The sequence below is a fragment of the Eumetopias jubatus genome, unplaced genomic scaffold (assembly GCF_037043125.1).
Source record: "Eumetopias jubatus isolate StellerSeaLion01/CBP00866 unplaced genomic scaffold, mEumJub1_p1.0 scaffold_6, whole genome shotgun sequence".
Taxonomy (NCBI): Eukaryota; Metazoa; Chordata; class Mammalia; order Carnivora; family Otariidae; genus Eumetopias; species Eumetopias jubatus.
In genome coordinates, this window is record NW_028274812.1 from 18,128,062 (window position 1) to 18,152,780 (window position 24,719).

Below are 24,719 nucleotides of genomic sequence, written 5' to 3' on the forward strand. Positions count from 1 at the left end.
TTATTCCTACCCTAAGCAGATTTATGGAATTTTTAAAAAATAAATAAGGATTCGAGTGAATCAGCAGTTTTCAAACCGTTTTTAAAGGCACAGAGACTCTTATTCAAAACAGAACCATGTGGCCCCTTCTCCTACCCCCCACCCCCGCATATATAAAAGATGGTCAAAAAGGAGTTGGTCTGGATGAGGAGACATTCCTGAAGGGGTCTTGAGGTCACCACAGTGAAATAAAACAATTTGAAAAGCACTGAACCAGATGAATCCAAATAAAATATACGATGAAAATTTAAATTAATAAGCGCAGAAGTTTCAGTGAGATTTTTTCGTAGCAAATGCACAACATGGAAACACTAGCACACATACAGATTACAGAGAGACCTAAGCTATTTATTTACTATTTATCACATGCAAATTCAAATGTGGCATTAATCCTAAACGGTCTTCATGAAACAGCCAAATGAATTTCAACAAACACCTGAGTGCAAGGCTAGAGCCATGAATGGTGATTATGAAGATCTTAATGACATGGAAGAACTATAATAAAATATTAACTAAAAAAGCAAGAATTATATTGCTGATGTAAAAATGCCAGGAAAAGCACTGAGCAGGGATCTGCTAAAATACCAACATGGTAATTACCAGGTGAGAAATCAGGGTGGTTTCTGGCTTCTTAAAATTTTATTTTAGGAAGGAAGGGAGGGCGGGTGGGCGGAAGGGTGGAAGGAAAGAAGAAAAGATCTAGCCTAAACAGTCTTCGGGCTTAGAGTCCATAGTGTACACTGGCCAACAGGGAAAACACTCTTGTCACTTAGGTTAAAACATAAAATCTAGTCTTTTCGTGAATACAAAGATTTGGCCATGCCATCCCAGCGAATACTCAATTCACCTGATGACCACAGAGCTAGATGATTCATCCCTTGGGACCTGAACTTTGTACCCCGATCTAGCACAGCAGCTTACAGAGGGATGCCCCAGGCACACCCAGGACCGTCAGAAGGCCTGGAGGGGGTGCTGGATCAGGAGCAGGACACCGAGTAGCCCCGCCGGGCAGAAGCATGTTCTCAGTGCCACCCACTCACCACATCCAGGTCCTGGGACACCCGCCGTTTCCGGAGCTCCTCCATCCTCTCGCACACATCAGAGAAACAGGTGTTGTAATAATCTGCATACTGCTGTGCCAGGTCATCGATGTTTCCCAGCGAGCCGTCCTGGGGGCAAGGAGGGCAGCAGGAAGAAAGAGGAAAAGAAAAAAGGCAGTCAGTCCACCTGCAAAAAGACCCACCACTTTTGGTCCCCCTCTCCATGCAGTTACATTAATCATGGCTGGGGTTCAGCGCCAGGCTAACTTTCATGTGTGATACCTCCTAATCCTCAGGATACCCGCTGGACGCCAGACCTGTTTCCTCACTGTGCAGGTGAACAAACAGGAGGCCAAAGAAGTTGAGTGACTGCCCAAGGGTTCCAGGGCTAACAAGCAAAGAAGCCAGGCCTCCAACCCAGGACTGCCAATGCCAAGGCCACAGTCTTAAACCCATATCCCCGCCTGCGGGGCTCAGGCAGGGCTCAGAAACTCTCAGGGGAGCGCCTTCAGAGAAGGCACTGTGCAGGTGAGAGGCTCCCTAAAGCCCAATCAGTGGCTGCACCAGAACCTCCTGGGAAGCTTCTGAGAAATTCTGATACCAGGACCCCACTCCCAGAAATTCTGATGAGAACCAGAGAACTGAGAACCGATGAGGATGCTACATCTGAGACATACCGGTGCCCTGCCTTCCCAAGAGACCCTTGACAAGAACACCCTATCCCTTGAGTTATTCCAAGAAATAGGAATAACATGCAAGGAGAGTACATATTCATTACAAATTCACCTAAAGAGGAAACCCATCTGGGGCCTCAGCAGCTGCTCCAGAGCCCATCCTCCAGAGTCCACACTCAGCCCTGCTGCCCCTTACAGCTCAGTGGCCAGAGGAGTGTTTTCTCATCTCTGGGAATACCAGAACAGTTGAGTACCTATCTCACAGTGGAACTAATCAAGGAACACAGTCAGGCTGGCACATAGGATTATTAGTTACTAATATTTGCTTCAAGATAATGCTTCAGACTGTAGTCTTCCCTTAGGGGAGTGGATGCCTAAATGCATGTCCGAACACATTCATGAGGACAAGTGCTGCCTACATTTGTAAGTTAAGCCGTTTGCTTCATTCATTCATTCATTCATTCATTCATTCATAGAAACATTTCCCCTGCCCCTTTGTACCTCCCAACATGTCCTTTCTTTGGTATGAATAAATGGCGCTACAAAGACCACCAAAGAAACACAACTTTGAGAGAGCCCAGAAGGTGCCCACACTTTCCATTTTACAGAGCACAGCCCTATCACATCACACACAGCAACACTTGTAAAACGCTGCCAGACATGCTCAGATGCAAGTGGGGCTAGGGAATTAAGAGTTCTCCAAAAGCCTTTCTGCTAAAGACTTTCAGGCCTTGTCAAGAGGCCTGGGTCAGAACAATCTCTACCCCAGATCTGTGTTTACCGATTTTATGCAACCAACAGACAGGAGAAACAGAAATGAAAACAAATGATTTTTTAGAAAAAAAAAAACCTCTTCCTTTCCCACCAGTAAAATGTTCCCCTTTGAGGTTAATTGCCTCCAAATCCCCAGTGCAGATCTAGGGGCAAGAAGAACTCATAATTACGAGACCAAATAAGGTGTTTTGAGTATCTGAACACGTCTGGGCATAAGTCATTCCCCACTCGGTCCGTTGGTCTGTGCGTCTATCTCAGACAACAGGCTGGAAGGACACAGTAGAGGAGCTGAGAGCCCAACCTCCTCTTCAATAGGTCCCCCAGTAGGGAAGTAAGATTAGTCAAGGTAAGAAATCTGCTGCTGAGCCTCTGAGGAAAGGTCCAGGGGTGGTCAGCCTGCTGGTCTTTGCTTTACTGCTGTCAAACTGCCTGAAACCAGAATCACTGGGGGGGAAGGGGGCCAGAAAGGAATATCTTAAGGTGACGTTCCTGAAATACAGCATGGTAAATCACCCTATCACCCCCCAAGGTTTGCCCTGGCTCGCCTCAAGTCAACAGCATGTGCCCTGTCCATTTCCCCACTGTGTCTAATCTGCCATGAACCCAGCAGATTTAGCAAGGTCACCAGAGCTGACCGGCTCTCCTTCCTCTGAGAATCACCCAGGTGACAAAATAAGCCCCCAGCTTGCTGGCCCACATCTCAGGGCCCTTCACTTCATGAACTCTGCTCCCCAGTCCCGCCCGGCTGAGGAAGGAGCTCGGGCCCACGGACTGGGAGGCCCAGGGCAGCCAGAAGAGCGACCAGCAGCTTCCTACAGCAACCGCTTTCCCCTCAGAGCAGTCCTCCCCACCCCACCCACCTCAGCCCCAACACCCAGAGAACTGAGTCCCGAACACCAGCTGTTACTCACAGCCAGTACTAGGAGAATGAGAGCATAGTGCCCGCTGAAGCAAGGGCTTGAGTCCGCGGCTGCCTGGGCAGCTGCCTTCTATTAAGCCAACAAGTTAGCTTACACTTCAAAGAAACAAAGTCCTCCCGGGCCCCCTTCTCTTCAAGATCTTTGTGTTTCTTTAGTCCCCGCCCCCAGTATACACTGAGAAAGACCAAGGCGCTCCCTTCAAAGTGTGCCCGGAAGGTGGGAGGAACAGGGCTTGCAGCCACAGCACCTGAGAACCCGCTTTTATGAGTGACTGCCTGGATCCGGCCACTGCCCACCACTGCTGGGGCCCCTGGAAGCTCCTGGGCCCTTCAGAGTCATGTCAAGTCTCTCGAGAATATGATGCTATCTATCCTGTCTTCATCCAGAAACATCTACCTTCATCCATCCAGGAAGGGAAACATGCCTGCCACTTTTGACCAAATATAAAACCCACATCTTCTAATATCTGAGTGAATCTTTCCTATGGTTGTTGTTCTTAAATGGAAATCTCTCTCTCCCTCTCTCTCTCTTTCACAGAGGCACTAAGAATTGTACTGTTTTAGCCAAAGCGCTCCAATCTTGAATTCTGGCTTCAAGAATTCAGATAAATAAATTCAAGAATTTATTTATTCAAAATAACCAGCTGAACTGCACAACTTAACACAACTTAACACAACCGTTTCCTTGGAATAATCAAGTCCACTCCAAAAAAATTCTTAGTTCAAATTACCCTTTTTCCCCTTTTTGCAAGCAACACCTTCAAAACCAACTGTTCGGTTCTCAAGTTTCCAAGCTGCCGATCAAAATTTTCTGCCACTAAGTGAAAAAGTTTAAGTCCCTATTTCTCAGTCCAAATCACCCAAAATTCCCCAGTAACTTGGGGGCCTGGAAGCTATATCCGTTGCTCATAAGAAAAAAGGCAGCTGTTCAACTCAACACAGGCCAAAGACAGCAAACGCTTCACACCCTGCAACATGCTGCATTATCCACTCCTTACTTGGCGCCTGGCAGACAATAATTTGGAACAGGGTGGCACAGCTGCGTCTGTTTTCCCAAATCGCTTTCCAGATGTGCAATAAGTCCCCCAAATTTCCATTTTCATCAGTCTTGATGATTTAAATGTCAAGAAAGGCAAAGGAATAAAAGAACATGTTTTTTTAAAAATAGGTCTTGTCTGCCATCCCCAGAAAGGAATCCTGTTCATCCCCATCAACTGGAACCAACGAACAACCACAAGATCATTTTCTCTTTATCCTCTCAACACCCATGGTCTTTCAGGACTACCTGGAAACCTCTGCACCATTTCTGTCCAACCTGTTCCTACTTGAGATAGTACAGCCCTATTCAGTAAAAACATTCACTTCTACCAGAAATGTTCGCAAAATTAGTCTGCAGGGAATTTAAATAATGCAGCTGGATATTTAATAGCACCACACCTCATGCATCTTTCTTTTGGGGATGTGAAGTTCATGTCTGACTCAACACCCCACAATGCTGATGTCAAGAGGCACTGATGTTACAGAATAAACTCTGGACTATGACTTTAAACTCTCTCTAAATATAATTATTAAAACACTGAAATAGATTCCTTTTGAAACTTTTATTTCTTTTAAGATGTTCATTGTTTCTGCTCTAGTTATCACTTGCCTAATTTGTTTCACTTCTTATTTTTCCCCTTTGCTTCTCGTGCATCAGGCTGAAGCAATATGGGTTCAAGTTTTGGAATGGGGGAAATCTTATTTCCTCAAAAGATTTTAAGTAAATTGTGAAATTTTGTGCCCCATGATCTTTTTATAAGAATTTTCCCATCTTCATCTTAAAAAAAAAAAAGAATAGAATCCATGCAAATTCAAGTTCTCCTTCCTTTTCTTATTATAAAACCAGGTCACAGCATCTTTCCATAGGGCCATCTACTTCACTTGACACGGCTTTAAATCAAATCTGTGGTCTTACTCCCAGTGGCAGGTCAGCCGAGGGCAAATCTTGTGTAATCTTCCCAAGAAGCCATAGCATACATTTCTACCAAACACTCCTCTTTTATACAACCAACATAAAAATATAGAGATAAGGGAAATTTGTACCGAACAATGGGTAGACTGCTGTTGCAATTAAGGAAAAAAGACATAGCACTATTCTCTCAACAACTGATTTAACAGTATTTCTGATATTTATCCCAATGTACTTCTGTCTCTGGGAGAAGTGAAAACTAAAAGTACTATGAAAACAAAGCATTTGTATCATTAACTTCTGTTATTTTTGCTCTCTTCTTTCCCAGATGTCACTTATGGTTCAGAATATCTTGACAGTCTTTAAGAGAGGGGAAAAAAAAGAAAAAAAAATTCTGAAAACACCAGGAAATACAATGTAATCTGTATGGCTGTATGCAGATCACATGCAAATGAATACAAATGAACTTGTGGTCCTGCTATTTTATGTAACTGTAAAGACAGAGCCCGGAGGGAAAACTCAATGTGTTGCTCTGAATCCCCAATGTTGAGGGGGGAAAAGAGGAAAGAGAAGTCTCCTGACTCATTTATTTAGTGTGTCTACCTTTTTTGTCTATAATAATAAGTCCATATATATATTGCATAATATAAAGTACATGTTATATTTACATTGCTCCCTGTTGTTTTGGAGAGGAACGGAGCTATATGTCAGTACATCAGTTCCCTGCAAGCTAAATCCACAGAACGAAATCACTACACGACAACGAAGGCTGATTTCTTGAATGACTTCACAATGTGTTTTCATTCTTAATTAGCTTGTTTAAAGATTCTGAGGTGATAAACACTTCCAGCAACCTTTCAGGTGAAATCGCTACTACCATAAAAGACTAATTTTGATTTCCTTGTTCAGCCTCACTGAATCTGTGAGATGGTGTTGCAGGAATTCTCTGCCTTCAGTGCCCCAGGTTCTTGGTCATGCCACTTCAAAGAATGAAGAGGTGGACCAGATTAAGAGTGGTGGGCAGCAAAGCAAAGCTTATTGAGCAAGAGCATTAAGTGCCCAGAGAGGGAGGGGACCGGAGAGGGTTGCCCCTGGAGTGTCTAAGTTGAGGGGTTTTTATGAGCTCTTCTGCAGAACTACATTAAGCATTCACGGTGTGCTGAGTCATGCCAATCATGGCTCTGGTCACGTATCTGTGTACCTATTAGGTTAAGGTCTACGTGCTCACGGTCTTTTTTTGTTGACATCTGGGGGCTTATATCTTAACTGCCCCTTGCCCATGATAGGGACAAATGCTCTGCGGTTAACTATCTTATTTTAGGACGTTTTGCAGAAGTCACTTCTGCAAAGGCTGCAAAGCAGAATGCTAGTGCGCTAAGCTGCAAAACTGGATGTCAGTGCTGTTTTCTCTCAGCTGTCCTGACTCCATATTTCTTGTTGGGACCCTGGCCCTGACTTCCAAACTGTCCAACTCACTCCCAACAATGTCACTGTACCCAGCTCTGTTATTCCATCCTGCCCTATCATTATGGAGAAATTCACTGAATAGATAATGATCTCAAATACTTTTCTCTGAGGTATCACTCCAAGCATTTCTGCAAGATGGTTGGAGCTGGAATACAGTCTGTCTCAGGAAAAAGTTTTTTACACATGACAACCAAAAACACACACTCAAGGACAGTATTAGATCATGCTGTTGGTGATGAAAAGGCCCTGGGGGCACACCCACATGGCAGGTGGCTGAGGGCTGATCTCACATCTTCCACTCCCCCTCTCCAAAAACACCCAGAACTTGCCAGGCCCTGTGTCTAATTCTTCCTTTGGCAAATATGACTTTGGTGCCCAAAGCCCTCACTATTCTGCATCATCTCTGATTAACATAAATCTGCTCCTGAGGAAAGAAGGGCCTCAAGCAGGCAGCATTGACCACTCCCTCCTTCCTAGCACTCTCTCAACAAAACCACCACCCAAAAAAACAAACAAAAAACATACAGATACAGCACAAAACGAAAAATAAACAACAACTGGGCCATGGAACTTCCTTGATATAAGATATTTAGAAATATATATTATATCTACTTACAACTCTAAGTACTTATTAATATAAATTCTATCTATTGACATTAAAAATGCACACAGAAATAGGCATTGTAAATGAGATAAACACAAGTATAAGTAAAAAGTTCTAAGTTCTTTCCTTTTCGCAAATGGAAAAGCAACTGCAGTGGTATTCACCCACCAGATCACAGCCCATTAGGGCTGCAGCGGTCAGCATGGATCAGAGAAGTAACTACCACGAGAGATTTCAAGCTGGTGAAACAGTCTATACAGGCTGCTACCTCTGGGTCTAGCACTGAGTCAGTCCAAAATCACTACAGGTCAGCCAGGCTGGCAGTTATGAAAGAAGCTGGGTGTGAAAGAGCAATGACGAAACTGAACCCAGGAATCACACAAAGACAACTAAAATCCGCATCAAGCCCTGAGGCCATGGGCGACCTGTAAGAGAAGCTAGAGCTCTTTACGATAGATCTACACACACACGCACTTGGCTCAAGACTCCCAGAAGATGAAGGAGATCTGGCAGGACCTGGACTTGCGGTGGGTCTAGGCACCACCTCAGGCCAACAAGACAAGGGAGTGGATCAGTGATACCACGTGGGAGCCACCACGGATACCTGCCACCCACCACCAACCTTCAGTCTAAAAAATATGGCAGCTGTGATTCATTTCTGGCTTCCGGGTTGATACAGTGCTAAGCCAGCAGAGTCCTGAGATAAATGCAGACATGTGAGACCAGCATTTGTTGCAATGACATTGCATAGCATAGAGCAGAACAGCATTGAAGAGAACAGAGAATGCTGGCATACAACACATGAAGCAAGGATACTGTTTCCTGCAACATTTGTTTCAGTTATGCATGACTGTTCTTGATCACAATGTAAACTGTATCTTCCAGTGAATATAGGACAAAAAGGATGAAAGTCACTGAGGGGGGCGCCTGGGTGGTTCAGTTGGTTAAGCGACTGCCTTTGGCTCAGGTCATGATCCTGGAGTCCCGGGATCGGGTCCCGCATCGGGCTCCCTGCTCGGCAGGGAGTCTGCTTCTCCCTCTGACCCTCCCCCCTCTCATGCTCTCTCTCTCTCTCTCATTCTCTCTCTCAAATAAATAAATAAAATCTTTAAAAAAAAAAAGAAAGAAAGAAAGTCACTGAGGGCATTTTGCCTCCCAGGCTGCACTCCTGGGGGTACTCCCACTTTGGAGTCTATTCTAGAGCCCCCCCACCCCACCGCTCCGGACCACTGGCCTCCTCCCAACCCTCAACCTTTCCTCCTCAGCTCACCCCAACAAGCAGATGCTTCCCCAAAGCTTCCCCTGCCTTTTTCTCTTCTTGTGCTCCCCGTTTTCTTGGGGAAATGTCATCAGTGCTTCGACAGATCTAAAGCCACAGTGGAAACGTGTTCTTCTCGTCTCCTCTTCCTCCCTCAGGTCCAGTGCAGCTTGCTTGACCCGAGGGGACGAAAAGCTTGAGATTTTTAGCAAAAATGTGATTACCAGAATCTCACACACAAACCAGGAATCTCTAATTATCAGCTCGGAAGGAATTTGGAAAGCTCAGTCTAAGTATGAGAACTCAAGTTTCCTGACCATGGAGAGGTGTAGCTACAATAAAATGGGATTAAAAAAAAAAAAAAAAAGGCCCCCTCTGTATCCCTCCCAGGGAGTGTGTGTGATATCACGTTAACTGTCAGGTATGATGGAGAAAGTGACCAAGGCTAGAAAATTAATACGTTCTTCAATCATCAACACCTAAGAGGGTATGCCATTAATTCAAATAATATGTACTGAACATCTATGACACTCCAGGTGTTCTGCTAGGTGCTATGTATACAATATAAAATCAAGAAACATGAATGTTTATTATTAATAGAAAAGCAAAGTATGGTCTTTATTACTGTAGTCATATGGTTAAGTCATGGAAACCTGTTAAGGGGGTTTACTAGGCTGTGTGCTTCGTGTAAGGTGTTTCTGGAATTAAGGGCTCTGAAAGATCCAATCTGCTGAGCTATCTATCAGTGGCTCAAAAGAACATCTCACAGGAAGCTTCAGAACTTGAAAATGAAGGGAAGTGACTGGAACATTGACAATTTGTTCAAAAAAATTAAAGTACAGATTCGTACTCAAAATGGACATGTGCAATTAGCAGATGGCAATTGCGGACTAAACTCATTTCTCATTTCTAAATTGCCCTGAGCTAACAGAATCACAGATTTGGAAAGAACAGCAGAGCAAGCTAGTTGGGTGGCAATGAACGAGCTAGTTTGGTGGAAATGAAGTCACAATTTCTGACCATGTTCACAGATTTTGATGAGTATGAATCACACTTTACACTTTCTCTGGCTGCCTCTGTCACATAATCATGAGGATATGAGCATTCTCAAGCATTTGGCCAATGATGACCTGATTCGGGGGGGGGGGGTAGTGATCTATAATATTCCTAGAAATTTGGAAATGATTAATCTCAAAACAATCCTGAAATTTCAGGTTGTTAAACCTTGTACAATATTTGAGTTTGTCATATTTTAAGAAAATTATATTCTGCTGTGGCTTGAGCAGAGAGTCAGGAGGGTGATAATGAATGGAATCAGAACAGGACTCGATCACCATGTCTGATTACCTTGAGGCAGGCTAAGAGAGATTTGGAAGTCCTGGTGACCTGATCAAGACTGACAAGAGGATAGATCTTGTAACCATTCATTGTTAATTAAAATCTTTTTCGGTGATGCTCCAAAAGCTTCAGATTTTTAAGAACTGGTAAGTATTACCTAAACAGTGTTATCAATAAAAATTCAGATGGCCAGCAAGACCCAGGACACTGATCAAATGGCCCATACTGAAGTACTTGGATGCCCCTGACTTATACTCTCAAAACTCCTTCTCCACTTCCTTAGCTGTAAATGCCTTGCCTCCTCTTCCTACGTATTCAGTATGAACTCTCCAACTCCCCAAACTTTCAGGCTGGATTCCGGTGTTCCAGAGATTAGCCTCAACCAGTTGCCTCCACACCAGATCTCAGGAGTCCTTCACTTACCCTCAAAGAGGCCACTATGTCTAATGGAACTAATTATACTAATGTGTCATGAATAAGTCAATGTTAGTATAACATCTCTTCCCTAAAACCTCTACATCCTAATCCGGGCAGTGTTTTAAGTTGCGGACAAAACTTCCCAGCTCCTCACCCTCTCTCCAATCTCATCTCATGTACAACCCCTGCCCTAGATCCCATGCCCACGGTGACTTTTAGAATATAGATCTTGAAAACTGTAAATGTCTCCCAGGGAGGATTTGACAAAGTCGGTCTGTTGTATACCATACAATATGACAGCCTTTTTATCTGGACTGTCCGCCTTTCTAGACTTGTCCCGTGGCTCCACCTCCCTATCCACACACCAGTTTGGGCCAGATCAAACTAGTCCACACGGCACTCTATCATCCCCACTCCTCCATGCTGTTTCTTCTGCCTGGAACACCTTCTTTCGCCCTACTGACCCCGCAGACAGCAGCCCATCCTTCACAACGGACTTGGCATGGCAGGTGGTCTTCTTGCTGCATCACTGCCAATCATACATTCCACCCACAAACGGAATGACCTGATGTCTGCAGTCTGCTTCAGAGGCATGGAGGGAGGAGGAGGAGGTGGGTGCAGGTATAGTTGAAACAAGATTGGCCATGACTGATGGTAGCGCTGGAACATGGGAGTTCTTTAAAATATGACACTTCGGTATCTATTTGAAGTTCTCTATTTTAAGGCATCTTTTAAAATGACTTTTACTCGGTTGTCATTCCCAGGAGACTTCAAAGTCCTTGAAAGCTGGAGCTGGGTCTTACTCATTTTGGCAACCTCAGCACCTAACACCATCACAATGATACTTAGCCATTCCCTAAGAGGTGTCTATCAGATGCATGGAGGAAGGAAGGAATGGAAGTCAACAGAACTGACTCCCCACTTCCTGAGGGTCCCATAACATTCATTCGGCATTTTCATATATAATGATGAGCTTTTAGTCTCAGTCTCTGTCCCCACCAACTTTAGAGCAGTAATTGAGCCTAGTGAGTGAGTGAGACATTCAAACATCCTTTGAAATAACAACCAATGAAGAACGAGGTGAAGGGTTGCGGAATATGTTTCCAGGCAGAAGGGACAACAAATACATATAATTCGTCTGAGTCAGGAGACAGCCTCACCTGTTCCCTGAGGAAAAGCTACCCAGCTGGCTGAAGAGTCGGTGCAGAGGTGTGGCAGGACAGGAGGGGGAAGAGAAAGAAGGAAAGCTGCGGGGAGGATTCTTCACGTACAAAACTGATTTCTGATTATTTCTGCTTATTGCTGACCATTCTTGATATATGGATGGGCATGGATCTCGTTGGAATCCAATGGAAGATTCTTACACCAAAAAGATTAACGGGGAAAGTTCCTTGGCGCAAGGGGCACAAGGTCACTAAACTCTTTCATTCTTCTCACATCCTGACAGAAAAGGCGAGTGTTTGGAAATGACTATATAAGGAGGCACTGAAGACACCAGGGCCATAACCTTTTGAATCCTCCCCATCCAATCCCTGCCAGGGAGACCAGGAGGAAAACACACCTGGAATGCTGCTGGGGAAGGTGGTGTCAGAAAGCAAATACAAGACCAACGCTGTGGCCAAGGAAACAGGCACATTCCCTCGCTGGGAATGAGCTTTGATGAGCCAAATGGAAACCTGTCTGATCCTATACAGTGGAGGCTATTTCAGGGCCCTTCATTCACGTGACACCAATTGGGTGGTCTCTATCCAAAGTCAGGGAGAAACCAGTTTACCCATTGCCCTGGAAAAACTCCAAGTAATCCAAAAACAACTCTTCACCGCACACCTAACCCTCCTCAAGCACATTTCATGACCTAGCTTCCGACATCTGCTCTTCCGTCCATCCCCTTATCTCAAGGACACTTCCAAGAACACTCCGTGCTCCAAGGACTTCATTTGGGGACTCAAAAGCCCGCTTGTGGATGTGGGGTAAACGGGAAATCTGCCGTCTTCATTCTGTGCACATTCTGACCTGTGACCTACAGGAAAAACCAGATTTAGAGAATGTCAGCTGCGCAAAATTATTCTTCTTGTTCCAGGCACACAGGTGAGTATTATCTGGATCTGGGTGTCTGTCCATCTATGGATGTAACCATATAAAACAGTATATGACATGAAGGCCATACTTTTATTTCAATTCTTTGGGAAGAAAAGTTCTTTCCTAACTACATCATTTCCCCTCAAGATGATCTCAATTTTCATCATAAAAGACTTTTCCATTTGCCAAGAAGATAATGTGAAAGATCTCTGAAAAAGCATCCTTAGCACATGGGGCCTACTCAGATTAAAAACATCTTGGAAGTTGAGAATGAAATTTATTTGCTTTGTACCACATTCTATATAGAGTTACAGTGTAAACTTGACAGGTATCTTAGGCTTAAAAGCAAAAAAAAAAAAAAAAGCCCACCTGAGATGAATTCACATCATTCTACCAAGCCACTTGTCACTAGAATGAAAATGTTCATTTTTCCAATTTGCTCACGAGCTGAGAACTTACTAACATCACCACTGGCTTTTTCATAACACCTAAGGTTTAAATTTCTAACATATAATTTTTCTTAAAGAGGAATTCACTTCTACTTAAGAATTAACATTTTACGTACTTATCGGCCAAATCTTGTTACTTTTAACAGTTTTATAGGTCAGTGTTTGCTGGAACACAGTCCCTTCTTCCTTCCTATCCAAGTTCTTAGATTCATAGGCTAGTCACATGTCTACCACCTAAACAAACTTTTTTATGCTCCTCAATTGCTCTATAAAAAAGAGCAATTTCACTTTTATTCCTCTGTGATGTGGATGATAAATTTTTAATTGTCACGTTGTGGGAGAAAAGCCAACCAAAAAAGTGTACCTACCAAAAAAGTGTACTAATAAGTCTCTTAAAGGGTCCCCTAGTTGTTGTTTTTAATGCTACCCTGTCAGGATAGGCTGTGTCTTTCCATTGGCAAAGCACAATTCAACAGCTCCACTTTATACTGGGAAATCAAACACTTGGCTCCCTCCCGTTCACCCCGGGCACCCTCTAAACACAGCAGTCGGAGAGATCCTGTTTGAACTTAAGTCAGACCCTTGCCCCTCTACTCAAAAGCTTCAGTCCCCTTCAGAGTAAAGGCTGCAGCCCCCACCCCCATGAACTGAAAGGTCCATGGTCCATGTCATCTGTGCCCTCCCCCACGTCTCTCGTGCCCCATCTGGAGCCTCTCAGGCTCATTGCCTGGCCACAAGGCTACCTTGCTTCTCTTCCAACACTCCAAAACATGCCAGCTAACCCGGCCTTGGGACTTGCTCCTGTCTCTGCCCTCACCGCTCTGCCCTCACCTGCCACAGAGGTGACTCAACACCCTGCTTCCCCAGTGTGCCCTAGCTACAATGGCAACCCACCTCTCAGGCACACACAGTCTCTGACCCCATCCTCTGCCTACTCTCTCTCCTCCCCACTTCTCATCATCTAAACTAGTTTGCATATAACTCCTGTCTGTTTTAGTCCCGTCCCCTAAAGTGTAAGGTCCCTAAGGGCAGAAATTTTTCTAAGTTTTGTTCACTGCTCAGTGCTCAGGACAGTGCCTAGAAGAATTTCAATATAAATTTACTGGATCAATGAATGAATGGAATAAAACTGTCAATCAACAAGCACTGTGCCAGGCATTATGCTCGGGCCCTTGGGAAGAGGAATATCAACAATTTATATACTGCTTTATGTTCTATTTTTCTCTCGGTAATGGATCGACTCTTCAGTTCTCAGACTTAAAAGTAATTGGCAAGGTTTAATTTCTAAAACACCCATTACTTCAGCATAATTTAAAAAGCCAGTATTAACTATGCTAGTGCCTTCTGTATGTGTATCATCCTGTTCTCTTTGTATGGTTTCAAAAGAAACAAATGGAGTATATGGTTCAAGGTGTTAATTACATAAGCTTATTAAAAAACAAACTCCTAAGAGGTGTTGGTTTTAACACTTAGCACTTTTATGTTTATGTAGTTTATTAGTTTTTAAATGTGAGAAAGTCAAATGTAGTATAAGCATATTGCAAAACAGCCACTACCCAGGGAAAATTATTTCACCTACATAGACAAGCCTTTTAAAGAACTGGCTCTAGGCTGCAAGTCTGAAAGTGAAAGAACATGGCAGCAGAAGAAGGTTTTTATATGACAGTGTTTCTGAATTCATGGTGGTGCTGGGCTTCCTTATGCAATGTGCAACCATGTAATTTGCAATTTAAGCAGTTTCACAAAGTCTGAAAAGAAGTATCTGTAGTATTCCATTTTGTAAAAATGAGTGAGGGCTATGTCAAGACACTCTCTGTATCTATCTAGGTCATAAATGAGCTAGTTTGGTAACTCCAAATATTTTTTCGTATTGCATTTAGAAAGAATGTTCTGTGAACAACTACTAGTGGGGAAATTGGTTCTGTTAACGAATATCCCCGAATAAGACCTTCGGACCTCCACCTGCAAACCAGGTCATAAATGCAGATAATAAAGATTCTCAAAAGGCCATTAGAATTAACTGTTCTCCCACTGCAGTTCTTCACGACCTCCCTGGTCACAGAAGGCAGGTGTTGGGAAAACTGGTGAGTAGAAGGCTCCCTGCCCCCATTCCGGCCTTTTCTTATTTGTGAGCACCAAGAACCCATAAAGCACCCTTGCTCTATGCCTAGACTGAGGCCAGATCCTGTTCCCACCTCCCCAAAGCCAAGCGTGGCTGTGGAAGCCTAATGTGACACAGGCAAAAATGCAGAAAAACCAAACTGATTTTCCATAGAAATAATTCAGGAAATATCTAAAAAGGCATGCCGATTAATTTCAACCTCGCTTCATTTTTCCAAAACATTTGCCCAGTGACAAGAGGCACTTCTCTCCCAGCCCCCTCTCCATGGCAACAAAACCCCTAAGAGGTATACAATATGGAAGAAAGAAGAGAAATTACAGCCATTCCATGAGGCTGGCATTCTGACAGCAACATTTAAGGAGACAACCAAGGAGAGATACTAAAGCATGCGGCATGTGGCAATATATTTCACCGATTGTTTTTTCATTATAAAAATTTTACTTGCTGTTTCATTCTTGTGTGGCAGTCTTCCTTTGAGAATACCTTATTAGGTTGGAACGTATTTTTTGACAAGAGACCCTAAATATCGCCAAAGCAGAGAGAGAATTTAATAGAAGGAAACCAAGATGGCCTTGTTGAAAGATAGAAAAGAAAAAGCCTGGGATCAAAACATTCCAATGTGGGTAACTCAAGGACCAGAATCCCGGAACTCATGTGTCCAAACTTTCCACAGACTGCTTCTGTGTGAATTTCCTCCTTATTCAAAATCTTGCCAACTACCCTTGAATCTCCAATAATTAATCGCCTATTTGTTTCTTAGAATTGCATCGGATTTTGTCCATATTCCACAACCTGTTTTTTTTTTTTTTTTTTTTTTTTTAAGATTTTATTTACCCATTCATGGAAGAGAGAGAGAGAGAGAGGCAGAGGGAGGAAGCAGGTTCCCAAGGAGCAGGGAGCCCGACAGGGAACTCGATCCCAGGATCCTGGGATCATGACCTGAGCCGAAGGCAGACGCTTAACCATCTGAGCCACCCAGGCGCCCTCCACAATCTGTTTTTTAACCAAAGATGTCGAGATAAACGTAAACGACCTCAGAATACTTTGTGTAGATGTTTGATCATTTGATCTATCCTTATAACCCTTCCTCACCTCCACCTTCCATTTATAAAAGAAAAAAAAGCTGCTTTTTTTTTTTAAAGATTTTATTTATTTATTTGACAGAGAGAGAGACAGTGAGAGAGGGAACACAAGCAGGGGGAGTGGGAGAGGGAGAAGCAGGCTTCCCGTGGAGCAGGGAGCCCGATGCGGGGCTTGATCCCAGGACCCTGGGATCATGACCCGAGCTGACGTTAGATGCTTAACCGACTAAGCCACCCTGGTGCCCCAAAACTGCTGTTTGTTATTAAGAAATTATTTTATCTACTTTTGTGGAGGAGTTTCTTGGTTTGGTTTGTTTTAGGGTTTCTTTCTCTTTTTTTTTTTTTTTTTTAAAGATTTTATTTATTTATTTGACAGAGAGAGAGACAGCGAGAGTGGGAACACAAGCAGGGGGAGTGGGAGAGGGAGAAGCAGGCTTCCTGCTGAGCAGGGAGCCCGATGTGGGACTCGATCCCAGGACCCCGGGATCATGACCTGAGCCGAAGGCAGACACTTAACGACTGAGCCACCCAGGCGCCCTTTCTCTTTTTTGGAAAAGGAAAAGAAAGAACCAGTTTGACACAATTGCTAATACTCCATCTCTAACCTCAAAAAGGCAAGTTATTAAATTTCCTTGCGCCTTGGAAGTACCTGCCCACAGGGCCACGAGGCCTAATAAATGAGATTAATAGTCCATGTACAGCGCTCAACATAGTATCTGGCACCCAGAACTCAATAAAGAATTGCTTTTGTCACTAATAATTGCCATTGTCACTTACAATGTTCTGGAATATCATGACCAACCCTGGGTAGTCCGGCTTAAAAAATTTCCTGTCTTAATGAAATCACCTTTGTCCAGGTAGAAACAGTTTCAATGGGTAAAGCAGATATGACTACTACAGATAACAAACACGATGCAGAAGCCGAGAAACCTGTGATAAACCCAGATTCCAAAATAGCCTTTTTCTCATTCAGAGCAGAGGAATTTATCTACAGGCATATCCCTCCTATGCTGCGTACTCCCTCAATGTCTGTTTAGTCACTCTGCCTGGCGTGTATCTACTCCTGATTGTCTCACATATGCACGTTCAGGCACCCTCCCCAACATGGATTAGCTATGCCAGGCCAATGTGTGGGTCATCTACAACGCAGTGCACTTGTAACTCTTGGCAGTGCCTACCACAAGGTCACAGGGGTAGGCATTTAATAAAAGCTCAGTAATCTTCCGGGCTAACAGCATGGAGCTTCATGCACCATACAGATGTCTTTAAAATGATTTGCTTTTGATACGTTTGATCAAGTTTGTAGAAAATGCTGACACTAGAATCTGGCATGAGGGCCAGATGGGTGACTGGGTGGCTCAGTCGGTTAAGTGTCTGACTTTGGCTAAGGTCATGATCTCCAGGTCCTGGGATCAAGCCCCAGGTAGGAGCCCCAGGTCATGTCGGGCTCGCCACTCAGCAGGGGGTCTGCTTCTCCCTCTCCCTCTGCACCTACCCCCACTTGTGCACACATGCTCTCTCTCTCAAATGAATAAAAATCTTTAAAAAAAGAATAGAATCTGGCATGTGTGTGCGTGCACGTGTGTGTTGAGGAGGCTGGAAGGATGAGCTGGGGAGAAATTAATATTTACTGAACATCTACATGACTATATTATGTATCAGGTGTTCCCACATGTTATTTCACTTAAAACGTACAAGTCGTAAGTAGGTGGTACTAACGGTACAACCTAGTGAGGGCGTAGACACTCAGGGAGGTGACAAAAGTGTCCACCATCACTTGGCTAAAAAGCTCAGACCCAGGCTTCAAATCCGTGACGACCTACTCCCAAACCTGACTTCACTCCAGAAAAATGGGCTTGCAGCAGTTCGGTATACTAACCTTACTGCTGATTTAAATTATACAGCCATCTCCTGAGGCCTTCACAGAAGACAGACCCTCCCATTACATTTTTTAAATAAAAATGAGCATTCGTTAACAGTGCAGTACTTCCGAGCTGTAGAAGTGTACGGTGGAATAATTCACTCAACCACGTATGAGGAAACATACACCTGGGGGCTTGGCCAGGCCAAACACACTGGCACATCGTCCAATCCCATCATTTCTTCCTGCGGCTGGGCCCGCCGCTGACCCAGCAGCCCTCGAGTGACTGGCCCCGCGGCACCGCGGGAAACGCTGGGGCTTGGAAGTGTTGACACAGCTGCTCTGGGGGCCCCTGAGGGGTGCCCCCTCCCAAGCTTTCCATCCCAGTACTATGTGCAAGCATGAAATAGGAAAAAGCAGCCACGCGCAAGGGGGACACAAACCAAATCTATCCCCCCCACGGGCCCCCACCCACCCCTTAACATGGGCAGGAGAATGGGCCTTGGAACTTATAGACTGGAAAGGGCGGACCCAGGATCTAGGCTGACCTCAGCGCAGCTCCCAGAGGGCAGAGGGGGCTGCGCGTCATCACGTCCTGGTTAACCCCGGCCCACCCTCCACCAGGACAGCTTCCTCAGGAAATCCTGCCGGCTACAAAGAAAGGGGAGGCTGGCCAGAGGGTGTAAACAGGCGCAGACATGTTTTGTTCTGTGGCCCTGTCCACCCGAGCAGAGCCTCTGCGGAACAATCTTCTGGCAGCAGCAGAACTAAAGAGCCAGGCTGAGAGATGGCCTGACTGACTAGGATCTGCAAGTCAACAATGTGCACGGTTTGCCCCAGCTGTGGATCGCTCTGCTCTAAGGACTAAGTTGCTCACTCCTAGGCTCTCAGTTTAAGAAAAAATATTTACACTGAATAACAATAAGACACATAGTACCCTTTTTCCCCCAATTATTATTTGAAATTCAAGTTAGTTAACATACAGTGTTAATATTAGTTAGAGGATTATTAGTTAATATTAGTTAGTTCAGGTGTAGAACTTAGTGATTTAACCCTTACACACAACAACCCTTACACACAACACCTAGGGCTCATCACAAGTGCTCTCCTTGATCCCCGTCACCCATTTAGCCCATCCCCCCACCCCCTCCCCTCTGGTCACCACCAGTTTGTTCTCTACAGTTAAGAGTCTTCGTTTTCTCTCCCCCACCTCACCCCCTGTTCATGTGTTTTGTCTCTTAAATCCCACGCACGGAACTCTTCTGCATGTTCCCGAGCCAAAGGTCAAAAAGCTTCACAGCCCAGAGCAAGCCTACTCAGGTGTGTACCCACCTGGCTGGGGATGAAATTCCAGTCAGCACCATGTGCCCTGGTGTCTCCTCTGAGCTTAGCCGGGTGCCCGGCACGTGGCAGACACTCAACAGATGTTTAATGAATGAAGATGCTGAAGTGGGAGAATCCCTCCCAGCGGCTACACACCCACATACAAGAGTATCCACATGCACCAAGAGCATGGCATGAAAAATTACATTAGAACAAAGGCAAGAGAATGAGTAGAAAGGATGTTGTTGTTACCCACGCCCATCCCCTCTATTTAAATCAACTGCAACCGCTCTATCTCATGTTTGTGTTTCTCCTTAGAAATTCTCTTTAGGACCAGGGGAGTCCTGAGGCCACTGGGGACCCAGCCCCTTCTCAAGATGAAACAGTACCTGCTTTTCTAGTAACTCAAATGTCAAACACAGGACTCTGATAAGACATTTCATCCTATGCTATCTTAATAAATTCAGGCTCCAGGGAACCTAATGCAATTTTTGTTCTTTACACTCCAGTGTAGAACACCATCTCTCCTTTCCCTACCCTGCCTGTCTTCTTGTCCTCCGTCTTGCCAGGCACAGTCACATGGAAAGAAGGATGCTGCCAGCAAGCCAGCACCTGGTCATCACAGACACCACCACATCTCCAGGGTGGCAATGGCTCATAGCTCTTCTTAGGAAAGAGGAATATTTAAAAATGCAATAAAGATTCACATACACACTGAAGTGTGGTAAGAAACCAATATGAGCTGTGAAGCCAGAATTCCTGGGTTTATGTCCCAGTTGCAGCACTGTGTGACCATGGACGAATACCTAACCTCACTTGGCCTAACCTGTAAAATGGGGTGGCAAGGACAGTCCCAACATCTCATCTCACAGGGCTATGTGAAGGCCAAGAGACATACCCACAGATAACATTGAGCACAGTGCCTGGCACACAGTAAGCACTCAATAAATCTTAGCAAGTATTACTAAGTACCAAAATTCAAGAATTAATTGTCTAAACAAAGCTGTAGGACAGCTCTATGCATCAAGCATTTTATTTTTAGGAACAGTACCACAGAGGTATTGGAGATTTTTGAGGCATTTAATTAAGTCTGACACGGTTATCCACCGCCGCCCCCCCCCCCACAGTGAGCTTTTTAAACACAAAGCTTCATTTAAAAATTATTTGGAACCCTACTTTTAAGTACCAGAAACTGCGTGTGTGTTAGTGTTTATACCAACAGGAGATATCGGCAAAGGAAGAGATCTCTCCCCTTTGTCATCAACAATCATTTGGGATTTGCTGCCCCCATCTACACAGTGGATTCTACCACAACCACAGAGTCTGATATTAGGGCCTACTTTTCTCAAACACCTGAGAACAGTCCTATCTGCCCACGGGGGTCAGTAAGCACCGGGGACTGCAGCTAAATGACTGCATCTTACAATGATGACTATTGTCACCGTCAGTCACATCTCCTCAGATGAGCAATGAGCTTAACGTGAAAACACATCTTATTTTGGAAAACGTGGCTCATGCATCGTGGGAAAGGTTGGGGACGGAGCGGGGGCACTGAAGGTCTCTTTTAAGTGGTCAAATGCCCTCAGAATTTCAAGAAAACTAAGCAGACTGATTGCGACCCTAAGGTTTAAAAAGTTAGCTGAAGAATATATGCACATGAAGGCTACTCATTCTTTTTATTTCCCCCACCACATACCGATCACCCCATTCACCAGTGAGCTGAGGCTCACGGACATGCAAGCATGAGGCCTTCTCCTCCCTCCCTTACCCCACCCCACCACGAACCAGCTGCCAACTTTCATCATTTCTCTCATACGCATTTCTCAAATCCACCCTTTCCATTACCTTAGCCCCCTGCCTATCATCCCAGCATGGAAACCGCATCACTGCACCACCCTCTGCTCTGAGGTCCAAGGCTCCACGGCCTCCTGCTGACAGAGCTAGCGGAGAGTGACCTGAGCGATGGGGCCTCTAGCACCTTCCAGGAGGGGCGAGGCCTCTGGCCCATTCTAGGGGCCCAGCTGAGAGGGGTGGGGAGTTGGGGGAAACAGGATGGACTGCCCATCTCCATGTCCCTCTGGTCCTAATTAAATTTCCCAAGTGGACTTTCTTACAGAGAAGAAAACGTCCTGGTAGTCCAGTCTGCTCAGCAGTTTTAAATTCTCACCATAAATGAGCTGATTGACACTGGTTTTATCTCGATTCCGCACCCTGACCCTCACAACCAGAGACAGTCTACCGAGATGATCAGGCAAAACACCTGTCATCCTCAATTCTCTGCCCTGCTAACCACCAGCCCAACTTCAGAGGCTCTACCTCCAAAACCTATTCTATATCTGTGTGCTTCTCTCCAACTCCTGGACTACAGTCTGGTCCAAGCCATATGCCCACCTCATTATAGTCCATTTTCCATAACACTGTCAGTGATCTTTTAAAAATATAAGCTAATTTACGAACTCCAATGGCTTCCAATCATGCATAAAATAGAACCCTGACTATAGGCAATGTCACCTGGCCTGAATGTCTCTTTGACCCACCCTCAAATCTCTAATGCTCTCCAAACAATAATCATTTTGGCCTTGTTTCTGTTCCTAGAATTCACCAAGTTCATTCCTATCTTAGAGCTTGGAAGTTCTCCCTGCTTCAAAAAGTGCTTCCCTTCTCCCCGATTCTGGCTCATTCTAAGCTCCTTCCTTGACCACCCTATTTATATCTGGCCATGTATATTAACTACCTAAAATTTAAATAAAAAGATAAAATAAAATATGGCCAGGAAACCGAACTGCTTGTTCAGTCTTCAAGGAGTTGATGGTTCTGTACAGAAAAACTGCACAAATATACCCATGTACCATTAGATAACGGGTTTATATCTTGCTTTCACAATGAATTTGAGATGGCAAATCAAAATAATAAGGGAAAAAATCTTAAAAATGGGGGGCCTGGCTGGCTTAGTTGGTGGAGCAGGTGACTCTTGATCTCAGGGTTGTGAGCTCGAGCCCCACACTGGATGTAGAGATTAGTTAAAAATAAAATCTCAAAAAAAAAAAAAAAGGTAAGTGATGAACACTTTTTTAAAAAAGATTTTATTTACTTATTTGACAGAAAGAGAGAGAGAGAGAGAGAGAGAGAGCACAAGCAGGAGTGGGAGACAGAGGGAGAGGGAGAAGCAGGCTCCCCACTGAGCAAGGAGCCCGATATGGGGCTCAGTCCCAGGACCCGGAGATCATGACCTGAGCTGAAGACAGACACTTAACCAATTGAGCCACCCACGTGCCCCAGCGATGAACACTTTTTAAAGACGCACAAGTACAGAAAGAGTCATGATTTATCCATCTTCAAAAGAACTTAGTTCCAATACGGTCATCTCCCCAAAGGATACACAGTTCTGTATGCTTGTAGGACAGATTCTCTCTCAGAGAATCACAATCAAAAAGGGGAGGCACAGACACTGATAAGGCAGTGTAAGAAATTCCAAACACCCAGAATTAGGATTAAGAGCCACCTGCGAATTCCACAATCCATCAGAGCCCATTACATAGATGATGAAGAAGAAAGACAAGAACCTACTTGGACAACAGTACCTCAGTAGAAGCCTCATTTTCATCCATTTTGAGAAATGACTAAGTTCAGGCCCAAACTTAAAACACCAGTCAAGCTTGTTCTAAAAAGTCCAGGCATTTTAAGTCGACACTTAGAAATCTGCCATCTGCCACCAAGTCCAGACAAAACATCCAAAGAAATGAACTTCCTTCTTATTCCATCTTAAGCTTCATGCCTTCCCAGTATCTAACACCTTCTTGTGCTTCCTGGGCACAGTCTCTGCCTTTCCTAAACATCCCCTCCTCAAAAAATTATCCCTGCAGGGGTTAATATCTAAAATATATAAAGAACTTATACAATGCAACACCAAAAAAACAGAAATAATCTGATTAAAAATAGGCAGAGGACCTGAATAGACATCTTTCCAAAGGAGACCTACAAATGGCCAACAAATACATGAGAGGCTCAACACCACTAATCATCAGGGACATGCAAATCGAAACCACAGTAAGGTATCACCTTATACCTGCCAGAATGGCTAGAATAAAACAGACATGAAATAACAAGTGTTGGCGAGGATGTGGAGAAAAAGGAACCTTCTTACACTGTTGGTGGGAATGCAAATTGATACAGCCACTGTGGAAAACAGTTTTGAGGTTCCTCAAAAAATTAAAAATAGAAATACCATATGACCCAGTAATTTCCCTGGTGGGTATTTACCAAAAGAAAACAAAAACACGAATTTGAAAAGATACATGCACCTCTATGTTCGTTGCAGCATTATTTATAATAGCCAGGATACAGAAGCAACCTAGGTGCCCATCAGTAGATGAATGGATAAAGAAGATGTGGTATACATGCAATGGAATATTAGCCATAAAAAAAAAAAAGAAATCTTGCCACATGCAACAACACGGATGGACCTGTAAGTCAGAGACAAATACTATACGATTTCACTTATATGTAAAATCTAAAAAACAAAACAAATGAATAAACAAACAAAAAGGAGAAACAGACCTATAAGCCCAGAGGAAAAACAGATGATTGCCAGACGGGAGGGAAGTAGGGGGATGGGAATGGGTGAAGGGGAGAGGGAGATAAAGGCTTCCAGTTATGGAATGAGTTAAGTCACAGGGATAAAAGGTACAATGCAGGGAATATAGTCAATGGTACTGTAATAGTGTTGTATGGTGACAGATGGTAGCTGCCCTTGTGAGCACAGCATAATGTACAGAGGTGTCCGATCACTATGTTGTACACCAGAAACTAATGTAACATAACGTGTCCAATTACACTTTAATTAAAAAAAATTATTTCTATCTTCCTAGCCCAGTATCTCCTTCCATTGAATCTCCCTTTAAGTGAATCATATCGAGGGGTAGCAAGACATAAAGGTAAAGAAAGTAAGGAAGCAGCATCTGAATCCGAACAAGACCTGCAGTTATAGGGCTGGGAGGGCGGGGGTCAGGGGGAGGAGAACTAGTGTTACCTCTTTCCTTTTAAAATCCTACAGCAGCAGAACCAACAGCATCTTGGTAGGGAACGCAATGCGCCACAACAGGTCTCAGTAAAAAATAAAAAGATGGTAAGAATGCAATCCAACAAAAGATAAAATGGCACACAGGCTGTAAATATCAAACGAATGATACAAACAGTGGGTGTTAAATTGCACACGTGGAGGACAGAAATACTGACTTTGCCATGTCAAGCTACCTACTATAAAAATAGTTTAGAATTTTAAGTCATTTGACAGTGGAGCAGCCAGGAACTGGTCTGGTCGAAACG

The 24,719-nt window shown here is 44.2% G+C and overlaps 1 protein-coding gene across 4 annotated transcripts in view; it reads right to left on the bottom strand.

Annotated features, from left to right (window-relative positions):
• SASH1 (SAM and SH3 domain containing 1) overlaps window positions 1-24,719 on the bottom strand; it is a 181,992-nt gene that overhangs the window by 138,974 nt on the left and 18,299 nt on the right. For 3 of the 4 annotated variants that reach the window (XM_028103358.1, XM_088024235.1, XM_088024236.1), the window contains exon 2: window positions 1,080-1,208. In XM_028103358.1, the coding sequence (XP_027959159.1) occupies window positions 1,080-1,208 (129 nt within the window). Of the gene's footprint in view, window positions 1-1,079; window positions 1,209-10,975; window positions 11,006-24,719 lie in introns of those variants that run through there. The other variant, XM_028103359.1, reaches the window with a different exon arrangement.